The sequence below is a fragment of the Purpureocillium lilacinum genome (assembly GCF_023168085.1).
Source record: "Purpureocillium lilacinum CBS 284.36 DNA, scaffold_5, whole genome shotgun sequence".
In the NCBI taxonomy this organism is placed as follows: domain Eukaryota; kingdom Fungi; phylum Ascomycota; class Sordariomycetes; order Hypocreales; family Ophiocordycipitaceae; genus Purpureocillium; species Purpureocillium lilacinum.
The window spans coordinates 406,118-420,684 of NW_027072115.1; the positions used below are offsets into that span (position 1 = coordinate 406,118).

Here is a 14,567-nt window from a genome sequence, read left to right on the forward strand (position 1 = left end):
TGGCGGAACCGGAATGCCCTCTGGGGTGCCCACGTCAGGCGTTGCCTCGCCCACAGGCAGCGGGACTCCTCCTGTGTCAACCTTGCCGCCGGTTGCAGGCGCCAGTAATAGCCACGTCAGCGGCGCGATTGCCCTAGCGGTCGCGGCAATCTACTTCCTGTAGGGTGTCCTTTATTGTGGAGGGTTGGAAGGTTCCAAGGATCTGGGGGCTTTCCAGTGACCTTTCACAAGGAGCCCCCGTGGAGGCCGGAGTCTGGTGCGTCAGTGGATAAGTGCTTGAGTAACCCCCGACTGCATGTGCACAACACGTACAAACGGCATATTGCCAATTGTTTCACGTCTTGGGGGTTGTCTCGTGAAGAGAGGAGCGAATGGCTATGGTACTCAATGGGTAAGCAAGACTCCCACCGTGAGGCTTGCCCAGGTACAAAGAAGGGAGACGAAGGGGGTGATCTTGGCCACTCTCATATTTACCCGCACTGCTCTCATTTGACAATCTCTTCTCGCCTTTAATTCAATGAGAAAAGACAATCTAAGCTTGCCCGCACGGGCAAAGCTTCATATCAGAGTGCTCTAGGTCGATGGTCTAGGGGCCTTCGCCCGGCCGTGTTAGCGCGTATTCGTATTCGCGTCTCGGGTTCGGGCCCGACACGCATTCAAGCAACATCGCAAGCGAGAGCTTTCCAGTATTTATAAAAGAACCGTTTCCAATGGCAGGACTAGATAACATGCAGTGTTTCTTATTCAAAGTTTCAGTATACGACCTTGGTTCTACCTCTTTACCGCACCACCATGATGTCGCAAGCACTTCTCCCGGCCGACCAGGCCAAAAACTCGGCCTTTGATGGAATACTGCATCGCAACTCGAACAAGTCACAAGGAGGCTTCCGCGCCATGATGAATAAGGACAACTCGGCTCATGTTGCTGCCGTGGAAGAATACTTTCAGCATTGGGACGACAAGGCGGCCGAGAACGAGACCGAGGCTGTCAGGCAGGCTCGGACAGACGACTATGCCAGTTTGACCAGACAGTACGTCAACAGTACGATAATCGTGACACGCACCTCCTGACAGAGAAATTCGTCTTTAGATACTACAACCTGGCTACCGACCTGTACGAGTACGCCTGGGGCGAATCTTTCCACTTCTGCCGATTCGCGTTCGGAGAGCCCTTTGCTCAGGCCATCGCTCGACACGAACACTACCTGGCGAATCAGATAGGGATCAAGCGTGACATGAAGGTGCTAGACGTGGGCTGCGGCGTGGGAGGCCCTGCCCGTGAAATGGTCAAGTTCACGGGCTGTCACGTCACTGGCCTCAACCTAAACGAGTACCAAGTCCAGCGCGCGCGGAACTATGCCGCCAGAGAAGGTCTGGAACACAAATTGGAATTTGTCCAGAGCGACTTTATGGTACGCTGACTCACTTGCTAACCGACCTGCTGCAATTCCCGTGCCCAACGTAAAGGCAAGGACTGACCAGAGAGCGCGACACAGGCCATGCCGTTTCCCGATAACTCGTTCGACGCGGTCTACGTTATCGAAGCCACCTGCCATGCCCCGTCTTTGCAAGGCGTTTATAGCGAGATCTTTCGCGTTCTAAAACCCGGTGGCGTCTTTGGCGTCTACGAATGGCTCATGACTGACGCATACAACAACGACGATCTCGCCCACCGCCGAATTCGTCTCGACATCGAGCAAGGCGACGGCATCGCACAGCTATTCAAGATCTCCGACGGCATTGCCGCCTTAAAGGGCGCTGGTTTTGAGATGCAGGTCAACCAGGACCTCGCGGCCGACGACGACGGGCCTGCGCCCTGGTACTGGCCCCTGGGCAGCGACTTGAGATACGCGCAGACGCTGTGGGACGCCCTCACAGTCCTGAGGATGAACAAGTGGGGAAGGCAAGTTGCGCACGCCTTTTTTGGGTTGCTGGAAGTCGCGCGTATTGCCCCGGCCGGGACCAGAAAGACCGCCCAGAGTCTCGGGCGGGCGGCCGATGCCCTGGTTGAAGGAGGGAAGAGGAAACTGTTCACGCCGATGTACCTGATGGTGGGCAGGAAGCCTACATCGCCGTAATACGTGACGATCTGAGCCCATATCCCGAAAGTATTGCATAAACAGGTGGAAATATTTCGACTAAATGCCCCGCTGCGCGGAAGCAGGGCCATGTCTTGGCCGTGTGAACACTGCGCAACGGCGTGGCATTGCAGGGTTACCTCATATGCAGGGATGGACCGCGCCCGCGCTGCACACCATAATTGTATATTGTGAATGGAGATGGGGCGGTACGTTCCTGATAAGTGTCTCATAGCGCGAAACGGCGCACATGCAATCTGTAAAACGCTCAAAGTAACACAACTCCCGAACATCCGCGTCTACCCCGTCGCGCGATACTTGTTCCTTCTAACAATATGGTCGTGACAAAGCAAATGCGCCACCCTAGTGGTCTCCAAGTGCATGCTGCAGTCTAGGTAGTGCCTCTTGAATCCTTGATCCCCATAAACGCAGGGCAACACGGCCACCAAGTGCCTAGACACAAATCTCCTTCAGGCTGTACTCGACGGGCCTGCTCGGTTTCACGACGCCGCCGATGCACTTCTCCAACCCGGTCGAGTTGGGGAGCTCGATGTCGACTTGAGTGAGCAGCTCAACGAGCATGGTCTTCATCTGGACCATGACAAAGTTGGAGCTGGGGCATCCTCTTGGTCCAGCCAAGAAGGGCATGTACTCGCAACGGCTCTCCGCCGCACTGGCGCGGAGGCCTTCCCACCTCTCAGGCACGAACTCGTCAGCATTGTCGCCCCACACAAGCTTGTCGTGATGAAGCAGGTGGATAGAGGCAAACAGGTGTGCGCCGGCGGGAATGACGGCAGCATCGTTGGTTCGCGTCTGGACCGGGATGGGCTCCGTTACGATGCGAGAAGTAGTTGAGATGGGTGGGTGCATCCGGAGCAGCTCTGAGGTCACGGCGTCGAGATAGGGCATGGATCGGAGGGTCTCGAAATCCAGGTCGCCGTTGTCAGGCATGTACTGAAGAATCTCTTGTCGCAACTTGGTGATGACGTCGGGGTGGAGGCTAAGTTCGTAGATAGCCCAGACCAGGAGCAGAGTGGGAGCCTCGTGGCCGAGGGAGAAGACCTGGCGTGCTTGGGCGAGAACGTCCTGAGTCACGGGAAGATCCGAAGTGCCCCCGGACTCTTTCGAGGTGTTGCGCAGAAAGTTGTTCTTTCGGCCATCGCAGTAGAGAGTTTCGGGGTCGAGGTTGGCGAGGTTTCGGTTCAGCAGCTTGTGCAAGACGCCGTTGATCTGCTCGCCGACGTTGCGCTCGACATGGTCCGGATCCTGGAAGGACTTGAAAGCGAAGAAGTTGCGAAGGAAGTGTCTCCAGAGATGTGAGGGGCTACCGACAATGTCACCATAGCCAGACATGACATCCGTGATGTCCGCAGAGGACTTCGATACAGTGTCGTCTCCAATAGTAACGGACCAGACAGTATCCAAGGCATAGGCCTCCATGACCCGACCAAGATCTGACCCCGACTTTGCATCTCGCATTGCTTGGACGTGTCTTTTGGCAATGCGTCGTATATCATCGTAGGCTTGGCGGAGCGCGGTCGCGTTGGAGAAGTCCTTGAGGAAGCCCTTGCGCCAGCGGTGCCAGTCCTCACCATTAGCAGAGGCGGCGATGGTACCGGTAATTCGCTGCATGATGTTGAAAGGGCCGCTGCCATCGGGCGCCAGCCGAGTGATGCTGTTCGAGTTGTGGACGAGGACCTGGCGGATGATAGCCGGGTCACGAACAAAGACGACGGGGATGCCAACGGCGGAGGAAGAGGAAATGCCGCTATCCTTAGCAGCGTCGAAGAGAGACTTCATGGCCGAAGAGTAGAGTCCTTCCCTGCACATTTGAGGAAGGATTCCAAGAAGCGGATATCCAGTGACTTGCGGTATGTTTCGAAGGGGCTTGCCCAAGAAGCTGGCGAGGTTCACTTGCTTGGAAACTGACTTCAGGTAGCGGGCCATGCTAGACAGCAACACCACAACCAAAGCCGTGGCCGCCATCAAGATGGGTCCCAGGTTTCGCTGACGCTCCTCCATCATCGTCCCCGATAACTGGTCGAGCATCGCAGACTCTGTGAGATTTGCCATGGTTGCGGAGTGTAGAACAACGAGCACAGAAGCTTCAAAGTTGCAACTCGCAAGACACGAGGGAACCACCTGCTTCGAACAGGGCAATAGATGAGATACTAATAGTTACAGCCTCGGTTAACGCCGTCACTCCACAACGGCGGGTCTGCCTTCCTCCCTTCCGGCTCCTGCGCCGCAACGGGTGCGTTTGTCCGCCGCAGCACCTACCACCTCCGTCGGCCACGTCATACAGCAGGAGACCCGACAGAGGGACCTTTTTGGTGATAAGGTCAAAAGCCCGGAGCTAGAAGTTAGTTGCGTCTCGGTTGTGGCGGTTGAATATGTTTTGGTCAGCCAAGGCCGTTGACGTGTCTGTCTTCAACGCCCCGGCAGTGCCCTAGCTGCATATCCTGCATGCATTAGCACAGCCAAAGTCGTCCCATAGCCTCCCACATCGCCAATGAGGGCTTCGCCACAGGCAGGAGGGTAACCACTCAATTGGGTGCGCGCAGCGGCCCTGCGGAGTTCCATTGGCCTGACGGCGCAGACCAGTGATCCCATGCACGGGTTGCCAGCAGCAAACAGGACGGGGCACATCGCCCTCGCGACCCGGTGTTTTGGGTCAAGCTGCATGAAAGGTTCCATCGGTGCCGAATCAAACGCTCGGCTTGCCCCAGTCGAATGCACGTCCCCATAGCCCGTGTTTGCCGGATACATGTATCATGCGAGCTGCACGCCGTAGAGCAGACCGTCGTCAGAGTGAGGAGTCCGAGAGTAACAGTGGGCCAAGTTGGCCGAGATGATGATCCCGTCTGCTCCATTACTAAAACGCTCCGCCCGTCAGGCGGACCGTCACAAGACTCGTCCGTCGTATGAGACCCAACCTCGCGTTGGGCAGCATCACGATGTTTACAGGTAGCAACTCAGAACAGGTGACTGAAAGAGGGTCACTTCAAGTGGGCTTTCCCTCGGCTTCTTATCTTGGTCCAAAGCGTAACTTGAGGGAAATAAAGCCGAAAAGCCTGGAAGAGGGCCTGTCCAGATCGTCAGGCTGATGTCTGCGGGACGCCCCGTTGTCTCTCCCGTGACGCCGCGCGGGCCGAAGCGAGCCCATCTCTGGAGGTCCTCGAAGCCACTCTCGGGGAAGCGACTAGTCATTAGCCGGCCGGGGAAGCGGAATCTCGTCCAGGTTGCCCGCTCACGCCATGTATGTAAGCCGAGTAGTTACGAAAAGGGTTACTGGCAGCTGCAGCAGTATGCACGACGGCCCAGGCGCTACTACCCGTTGACTCGGCCACGATGTTGCCTGCAGCATCGAACGCGGGATAAACTAGTTGCAGGTGTCAAGGCATCCCAGTTAATTAATTTGCTTTGGACGTTGGTGTTGCTGCCGTTGGTGGATGCCAACGCACTGGCGCTCGTCCCCGGACCGCTTGGATGCAGCGCGGGTTGGGCCATGGCTGCTCCTTTGCCGTTGTGACCAGCGCCAACCTCGGAACCCCGCGTGGGGCTTCAGATTCGTCAACGGCTCTCGCTTTCTGGACCATGCTGCTCATCGCTGCCCCCCTTTCCCCAGAGGCTAGATACGGCCGTCCAACACACACGAGAGCACGGTTCAGGGGCTGCGCATGCCGCCGTCCCCGACCGCAGGTACGGCGTCATCCAACAAGTCTCCGGGGTGGCAAGAAGTATAAACGTCGTAAAATCGCATGTCGGCCTCCTCGAATACTTGATCAGACCGCTTCCGCCGGGGACTCGATTCCACGTGCAGTGGAAGTGTCACATTCTCGCCGCATGTGGAAGACTCAGCCGAATAGCACTCCTGGTCCACACCGGAGTCGCATGACGACCCCTCCATGGACTGCAACTCTTCGTTTCCGTTGAGTGGCAGATTAGGTTGGCTGTAGAGCTGCTCCGGCTCCGTCTTTTCTGACCGCCATCTGTCATCTGGCGCGGACCCGGTAGCGCCGAAAATGACGGCCCCCTCCTCTAGCAACAGCCCTGGACCAACGACCTGGCCCCTCGAGTGCGTCACGATGTGCTGCAGCCGGCTGCAGGTGCACTGGAACCTTCGAGGCGTCAGACAAGGTTCGAAGAGAGAAGATGCGCCGCGGTGCCAACGCAGGCCGCTTGGACTTAAAAACTCTCGGTCAAGCCGGCACCCTGCCGCGTCGTACAAGTCGAGCAACGTACTGACCGAGGTCGCCAGGTAGTCCTTGTTAGAAGGTAGAGTTCTCCACCCGTGACAAATGACTTCTTGGTCTGGATCCTTTGGATGGATCACATTGCCGAACCCGCTGGCGAAGAGCACGAGGGCGTCGATGTCCTCGACCAGTGAGAGCCACCCTCCTGAAGCCCCTCGTAGAGGACACTCTTTTGGGGAGATGGGAGATCGCTGCTGCACTATAGCCTTGTACTCAAATCCACCCAGTCTGCGGCCGGTGTGCGCCTTCAGTGGCTTGCCTGGCACGCAGCGCTGATCTGATGCTCGGGCAATGAGAAACTCCAGCATCGACCATATCTCACTAATCAAGTCCCGGAAGGCGTATGAGCCATCATCCGATAGACTCACCTGACGGTTTTCCAAAAGCGTTTCTTTTGCCGTATGTTTCATCTGCAGATGCATGGGGCCGCTGCTACCAACGAACGGCTCAAGAAAATGTCGATGCTGAGCCATGTGTAGCAGCACAGCAGTCGCCGGTACCAGCCACCCTCGCCGCTCCATAGTGTCGTACAGCGCAACGGGGGTCCTTTCGGCGGCCGAAACGATGCTTCGAAACGGTCCTTCCCGGAGATAATGGAACTTGATGTCCTTGCGGCCGAGTCTAAAATCGACCCTGGCCATCCCAAAATGCTGGAACCCAAAACTACCTCCTTCCAGGCGAGATTCGAGTCGTGCCGCCCGTGCCTTGGAGTAGTCAATGTTGGCGTAATCATAATGCGGGCTTCCGAGGTCTGTCTCAGCGGAGCTGCACCAGCCGACGATCGCACGCGTGTTCATCAAGGAGACGACGTCCAGCTGATCCAAGCCGACTCGTTCTTTGCATTGAGCGATGCCCGTCTTGTACGAGATTGGCTCATCTTCGTCCCTGCTGCGAGCCAAGTGCCACTGGACTCTGTCTGCAGTTTTGCCCACCGGTAGCAGCATGGTTGAGAATCCCTTGAGCACCACAGAGTTCTGGTACTCCACGGCATGTCGGGCCCCGGACAATGCAGCCATGAGGTCGAGACCTACCTCAAGTCCCATTTCCTCGCCCCTCTCGGGAATCGGAAACCCATGCGCAATTACTGCATTACCAAAGAGCGGTAGCCAACAGGAATCTTCTGCGGAGACCAGATCTTCATAAGACGTCCCAATATCAAACTTGACCTTGTTCCACGATCTTTCAGGCTCGATCGTGCTGCTTTGAACCTCTACTCTAGGCTTGCAGTAGACGATACCACCTCCTCCTTCCGGCACTGGAAAGAGTGGGACGTTTCCAGGGCGAGCAAATCCTAAAGGGCTGGTATCTGGGGCCATGGCCATGGCCGTGCTAAGCCATGACAGTTGCTGGATAAGTTCGACGATGATCTTGGATGTTGCTTGCATATCAATGTCGAGGTGCAGCTGACGATGCAGACGGCACTTGAATCCGCGAGAACTGCAGAATAGTCGAGAGTAACGATCTAAAAGCAACGTGACACTGGTTAGCCCAGGCCAAAGAAGCAACATACTCTCTCTTGTGATACTTACCGGATGGCGATTCTTCCGGCACAGCTTGCTCGGTATTTTTTTGGTTGTTTGCTTCAATTTCATGCTGCACGCAATCAAGCAGCAGGTCGCCAGTGCGTGGCCAGAAGTTCCGCATATAAGTTGACGCTGTCGTAGCATAGGCATAGAATGCAGAGCCAGTAATTGTAACGACGGAGCCCAGCCGCGCTTCCTCACTTCCAAATTGCCACCGAAGGAAAGCTTCTGGAGTCCAGTCTATCCAGATTGAAACATCGTATATAGCTTCCTTGTGATTGCATGTATGTTCCACGTTGGATGTCTCATCGGCCGTTGAAGCGGGACCGCACTCTGGGCAGAAGCATGGGGGTTCCCATTTGAGTGAGTCCAACACATGCCGTTCAATGTCTGCCATACGCCCTGTTTCATCATAGTAGAATTGCCTCCGAATTTTGGTCTTCAGGCGTGCAAACTGTTGAGTCGACTCGAAACCATGGATTCGGGGGAGCCCTTTGCTGTAAGACTGCTCGACGGCTGCTTCGCCGTCCTCCACCTGGCTCAGGTCTCTCGAGGAGTCGAGAGCTGATTTCACAGCTGACGTCCAGCCCTTGCGCAATGAGTACGGAAATTCCGACCCTTTCCAAATGGAAGATACAGCTGTCGACCAGAAATGATTCGCAGTGTATCTCGCCCATTTGTCTAACAGCTTGAACATTTTCCCCGCCTCGGCTCCCTCTGCTTTCGAGTCGCATGCGAGCAAGTCCGCTGCGTACTCTTTGAGCAGTTTCTCCATTTGAATCGTCAACTCTTGTTTTGGTCGTCGCTTAATGGCCGCTTCACCCCATTTCGCCACGCCAGTTGCCTCAACGAGGGTCTTTGCTATGTGTTGGGTATGGCGCTGCAATATTCTGGTCTTCAGTCTCTTGGTGTTTTCAAGCATCCTGTTTGAGCTACCTTCACTTTCGACACCTGGGCCCTGCGTGGCTGCCGAGTCCCTGGCCTGTTGTGCAGCTGTGGGTGCGAAGCTGCTACGGTCAAAGGTGCCGGCAATGTCCTTGGCTACATTGCTTTCGTCAGCAACAGGGTTTGGCAATTTTCGTGACCTCTTGTTCCAGAGCCGCGGCGGATCTTCCTCCGTGTATCCCTTCTTCAGTGCATGCGCCTCCCAATAGTCGTCACGGACACGACGCCCATCTTGAATGATCCGGCTGTCAAAGCAGCGGTACATGGACCTGGCAGTCACGATTGCAATCTGCCTCGCGCTGGACCAATGTGGAAGAATTTCCATTGCGATCAAGAAATCCTTCTCTTCACTCGTTGCGAAAACTTTGTATAAGGTCGGATTCTCGTTGAACAGCAAATACGCGTCGCGATAGCCCAGAACTTTAGCGCACTCTATTCCGATCATAAAGAGCTTGTCTCCCCTATTCGGTAGGGTGAAGGTCCGTAGGCGATACACGCGTCCGTCGCAAAGCTGTCCGTTTGGCTGCACCTTCTTCTCCCCAGCGCTGTCGGTCACAGCAGGGAGATATTCATCGCCAGACTCGTTGAGCTCGGATAAAGTGTGGAGTCTGCGGGAGCCCTTTGATGAGGACGTTGGTTCTGATCCCGACGCCGTCGAGCCTTCCGTCTCCATGTCCTGGGATACGGACTGGTCTTCGTTCGTCTTCTGGGTCAGGTTTGAGCGATAATCCCGCGCCGCGTTCACATCGGATATTATCCGCTCGATCTCGGGCACATTTATAGACGAAGGATCAGCCATGCCGCGGGAGTAGTACTTGTGCTGTCGCGCTCACGCGTGATCAGACAAGGGATTTGCGTATGAGGACTTGGGTCGCGGAATAAGAGCCTGGAAATCTGTATTGTTCAATTGACGATGGTGACGCTGAATGCAGGAGAGAAATTCGTGGCTCGACCACGTACTTGTAGGCGCGACATCCTGCACGTCAGCCTCAGCTCCGGGATCCTGCAGAGGACGAAAAGTGGCCAATTAGCAAAGTCACGCGACGTACTTAAGCGCCGCTGCCTTGCATAGAACGGGGTTTCCCCAACGAGCAGGCAGTTCAGCTCGATACCGACCGCGGCTTTTATGTACGGCGCTTCGTCTGCTTACTCCCGCCTGGGGGCGACAAACATAGCAAGCTGCTGTGTTTTCTACCAGAAGGCGTCGAGCTCTATTGGCTCTTTGACAAATAAGCGCCGATGTTGTATGTAATTCTGGTACAACTTGTGAAATGAATCAAGCATTTGCATTGTGAGAAACCGGACTGGGCAAGCTCTCCCAAGGAAACCCGACTTCTCGCCGCTCCAAAACCGGCAGTCTGCCCGTGTTCTTGAAGGAATCGTGCCCCATATGGCAATGACCAAGACAACAGCAAACGCTGAAGGTAGGCCCCTGTAATGTCAGAGCACTGGCCTGTCGCACACTACCTAAATGAAACAGCGTCGCACCAGTGCTGTGCAGCCACGATCACTTGTCGGTCGAGCCATTCGCCTTTAGATCTGGATGACCACGCAAGCACTCCTCCTTAGTCTTCCATTTATCGTCTTGCACCTCACCCGTTCCAACCATGTCGCAGTAAATCTGAGTACCACATTGCTTGCCTTCTTTGTTCACGATGCATTGCAGGAAATTGTAAGTGTTGAAGTCGAGGGTCGATTCGAGAGTCTTCGGAGCGAAGGCAGCCTCGCATTCGTCGGTTGCTGCAAAGTCGTCATCGATCCCGGGGAGCGTCGTAGGGAACAGGTGACAATACCGCGCTGTGCCACACTCCTCGGCAGTGAATGCGGATATCCCACAAGCCCTCCGCCCTGCGGGAGTGCCATCTTCCCATTTGCGTTTCGGCTCGATTTCCTTGGCATGTGGACTCTTCTCGCGGGCGTTGAGGCATTCGTCGGATGTTTGGTAGTCCGTGAACCGCCTCCCGCCTTGTCCAGCGGCGGCGTCAAAAGCGGCACAATAGATGAGGGACCCGCATTGTTTCTCAATCGGATTCTCACGACACTGAATTGAGTCGGGCCGACCGTAGCCGTCTTCCCAGGGCAGTTTTGCGGGAGCTGCTTCATGGGCGCGGAGGCACTGCTCTCGCGACCGGAACCTGGGAGTCCGCTGTGAGACGAACTGGCCGTTTTGCCCAAAGCCCTTGCAGTAAAGATCTGTCCCACAAGTATCGTACTGGGGGTCTCGCCGACACGCATCCGAGTTGTGAGCAAGTGTCCCCCATTTCCATGGAAACTTGAGCCACGGGTTCTGGTAGGTCTCCTCGCAAGACATTGAGCCGCCGTGCTTGAGGTATTTGGCCCAGATATTGACGTAGTCGGGGGTGGACTCTTTGCAATCCGGATGGCCATTGCACGGGAGCATCTTCTGTTTCGGATTGCAATACACCGGCTCGTCTTCAATCTCATTGTCGTAGATGTCTCGGTTGCGCAAGCTCTGCAGCTCCCCTTCGATGGTGGACGAAGCCGCATATCCACGAGTGATTAGACTCATAATGATGATTGCGAGCCTCATTTTGAACTTGGCCCTCTCATGAACACAAAAAGTACTTGACAAAAGCAGCAAGAGATGGTGATGAAGAATGCTTGCGGGATATTTAAAGCTATATACGAAAAAGACAAGGCATATATGATGCCGCCACTCTATATATGCAGCGGTTTACATAAGGCATATAACTCATATCTGCGAGGCAGATTGCTTTATATCTCCGCATCCTTATTTACTACAGTCACATACAGACAACGGGGTCATTGCGCATTTGCGGTCGATGAGAGATGGGGTGCGCAAGTCCTGTCCTTTCCAAGTGCGGAAGCGGACGGTCAGGCTTCATTGCGAAATTTGTCTCTTCTCAAACATACCAAGTCGTTGTGAAAGATCACTTTCGCTCAATTGAACCACTCATGCAAAGGTGCAATGCTTCCAAGCATCAAACGTTCGCTGCTGTCGCGGAAGCTGCAGGACGGCACAAGTCTATTATTTTTGAGTCGTGCCATTTCCCGAACCCTATTTATTCTTCCGTCTCTGGATTCGTTTTCTCATGGTGTTGGGCTGACCACACTTGGCTTTCCCTCACGAGGTAGGGTCATGTGGTTGCACATAAGCTGCGCATAGGTAGCATCGACCAGTCCACTTTGATGGTGGAGTGAATGCTGAATGCATCCAGACTCCTTGGCCCGGCAAGCGTGACGCATATAGCAGGTGCCATCGAAGTCAGCCCCCTCATTGCCATCTTTAGGCATCAATGCCCCAGCGACTAGTGCGCGAATCGAAAGTCCAGTCGTTTGCTGCCTTCATCGGTGGTCGTGGCTAGGTAGTCATCCTTTTCCTGGGCCGTCATGGCGTTCCAGATCTTCTCGCGCGTCTTGTTGCGCCACACGTAGTAGAACTTGATCAGTATCGTAGCGAAAGCATTCCAAGCAATTATGCCCAGAAGTGCCGTGTTGCCCCTCCGGTAATACGGAGCATCATCCTTGCGGTATATCTGATAGATAAGAAGATTAGCTTTGCCATCGTGAATCTGACGTGTCGGACCAGAGGTATCTCACGTTTGAGGAGATGATACTGCTGGCTTGCACTGTCATGTTGTACACAGCGCTGCCCACTGTTCGTGTTCTCACCGTTCCAGCGTTTCTCGACGTCAAGCTGACTGCAAGCCATGTTAGCTGAGATCTCACCCGTGCGTAGATCTGGTTCACTTACCGAGAATAGAGTGAACATAAGGGTAGCCGACAATGAGCGTCGTGAGAGCGTATCTCGCCCAGCTACTAGCATCATCGGGCAGTAGCCTCAAGGCGAGGATCAAGGGAAACACCCAGACTGAGTAGAAGAAGGTGATAAGGAACCGATTGTTGATGCGCTCCGACACCCAGGTCCAGAAGACGAGCTGTATGCAAAAGAGCACATAAGAGGGGATGGTGAGGAGGTTAGTCTGAAAGGTGTCAAAGCCAAGATTCCGCAGATTCAGAGTCATGTAACTCTCGACTGGCGTTACGGGCTGTAGAAGAGTAAATCCAAGCAGATAGATGGGCCAGAGGTCCCAGTCGAGAAGCGCCTGCCAGAGCAGCGGAAGGGTTAGGCCCTGGCGATTATGCATGCCGCCCTGGAATCCGTTAACTCTATTCCAGGACTACTCGCAGGTATCAATAGGTAGGCGAGCTTACCTTGGCCGGATCATCGCGCAAGATTCGATTCACCATGATGACCTCCTCTCGTTCTGAGAACCAGCCGTCTTTGCCACGAAACCAGCTCGCCGTCTGCGTTGGGCTAGGCGGCAGATAGAACCACGACAGCACGCCGATGATGGCGGTGAGGATCCCTTCAATGATGAAGAGCCAGCGCCATCCGCCCCAGTTTCCAATACCCCTCATATGAAGGACACCATATGCGATGAAGGCGGCAATGATGGGAGTGATGTGAGATGAGGTGTAGAACCAGCTGACACGCACGGGAAGCTCTTTGCTCTTGTAAAAGTAGGAGAGATACAAGATCGCGTCGGGGATGAAGCCGCCCTCGAGCGCCCCAAGAACCGCTCTAGTGGCGAAGAAGCCCGTGCGGTTGCGCATGGCGGCTTGGCAGCACGTCACGGCGCTCCATGATACCATCTGTATGGGGATCCATACATCCGGGCCGAGCTTCTTCGATACCATTTGAGATGGGAGTTCGGCTGCGAGAAAGCACACGAAGAAGATGGTCATGCCCGTGTTGTAGTCGTTGGTGTTTAGGCCAAGATCGGGAAGCATGTTGTCCGAAAGCGCCTGGCCAATATTTCCGCGGTCCAATTGGAGGGCGAAAAACATCAGGCAGACCCAGGAACAGATACGGTAGTCCAGCTATGTGTGGTGTGAGCCTTTTTCATCCTTTCGGTTGGTGGTTTATGGCGCCCTACCTTTCGTACCAGCCGCTGCTCCTCCTTGGGATCCCACTCCGCCGTAGGATCGTATCGATGTCGGCCTTCATACTCCGCGATTGGCTCGTAGTGTCCAGCGGAGGCTCCTGCTGCCACGACCGCCGCTGTTGTATGAGGCTGTGGCTTGGACTCGGATGATATCGACGGCGTTGTGTCGGAGAGGTTTGGGCTCACCTCCTCAGGAGGGACTTTGCCAATGGATGACCCCGACCGGCGCGGCATCTTGTGTCAAGCTTTAATCACCGCTTCTAGCTAACAGATACGAGAAAGAACTGACGGCTACATCGCATTCTTTATAGCCGCTGATCGGCGTGGGTAGAGAATGTCGTCACCGCGTTGGACTGCAGCTAGGCCATGAAGAAACATGGCCAGCCATGTTACCCCACGCCCATGCGCATCCCGCGCATGAAGTCGCCTCCGGTAACCCTCCGGTCCATCACATCACCACCAGGATTCCATGGCCACACGCTGGACCCCGAAGTCTGTGCCAGGTGGAAAATAACCGCTCCGGTTCAAGCATCTCCGAGGGGTGTGCCTCGCGCCATAGCTGGCAAAAGCCACTGCGGGTTAAACGTGCAACGAATCGTGGATGAGATCTGCTTGGAAATCCAGAACACAGAGGGCCGCGCTCTCTGTGAGCGTAATGTACATGCGCGGGCATTGGTGTTGATGCCGGCGATTAGGTGTTAGTGTTGCGGAGTGGGCCGATCACGTCAACTTGGTGAGAGATCATCTCACACCAACCCTGCATATCCGCTGGCGCCTAATGCCGGTGGTACAGTCTAGCCTTGCAAGCCTTGCAACGCTGCTCAACTACTTGAA

General features: G+C 55.1%; 5 protein-coding genes across 5 annotated transcripts; 1 reads left to right on the plus strand and 4 right to left on the minus strand.

Moving 5' to 3' along the window:
• Nucleotides 1-792: 792 nt before the first annotated feature.
• PLICBS_006719 (delta(24)-sterol C-methyltransferase) lies at nucleotides 793-2,078 on the plus strand (the record flags this gene model as incomplete). The annotated part of the gene is made up of 3 exons (XM_018328186.1): nucleotides 793-1,031; nucleotides 1,091-1,412; nucleotides 1,497-2,078. 3 exons carry the CDS (start codon nucleotides 793-795, stop codon nucleotides 2,076-2,078), a joined length of 1,143 nt encoding a protein of 380 aa, XP_018173215.1.
• Nucleotides 2,079-2,531: 453 nt separating this feature from the next.
• PLICBS_006720 (uncharacterized protein) lies at nucleotides 2,532-4,151 on the minus strand (the record flags this gene model as incomplete). The annotated part of the gene is made up of 1 exon (XM_018328187.2): nucleotides 2,532-4,151. One exon carries the CDS (start codon nucleotides 4,149-4,151, stop codon nucleotides 2,532-2,534), a length of 1,620 nt encoding a protein of 539 aa, XP_018173216.2.
• A 1,594-nt stretch (nucleotides 4,152-5,745) lies between these two features.
• On the minus strand, nucleotides 5,746-9,601 carry PLICBS_006721 (uncharacterized protein; the record flags this gene model as incomplete). The annotated part of the gene is made up of 3 exons (XM_065601031.1): nucleotides 5,746-7,771; nucleotides 8,313-8,718; nucleotides 8,794-9,601. 3 exons carry the CDS (start codon nucleotides 9,599-9,601, stop codon nucleotides 5,746-5,748), a joined length of 3,240 nt encoding a protein of 1,079 aa, XP_065457103.1.
• Nucleotides 9,602-10,309: 708 nt separating this feature from the next.
• PLICBS_006722 (uncharacterized protein) lies at nucleotides 10,310-11,353 on the minus strand (the record flags this gene model as incomplete). Its single annotated transcript, XM_018328189.2, has 1 exon — nucleotides 10,310-11,353. One exon carries the CDS (start codon nucleotides 11,351-11,353, stop codon nucleotides 10,310-10,312), a length of 1,044 nt encoding a protein of 347 aa, XP_018173218.2.
• Nucleotides 11,354-12,092: 739 nt separating this feature from the next.
• Nucleotides 12,093-13,967, minus strand: PLICBS_006723 (uncharacterized protein; the record flags this gene model as incomplete). Its single annotated transcript, XM_065601032.1, has 5 exons — nucleotides 12,093-12,320; nucleotides 12,385-12,485; nucleotides 12,539-12,938; nucleotides 13,000-13,668; nucleotides 13,725-13,967. The coding sequence occupies 5 exons, from the start codon at nucleotides 13,965-13,967 to the stop codon at nucleotides 12,093-12,095; spliced, it is 1,641 nt and encodes a 546-aa protein (XP_065457104.1).
• Between the last annotated feature and the right edge of the window lie 600 nt (nucleotides 13,968-14,567).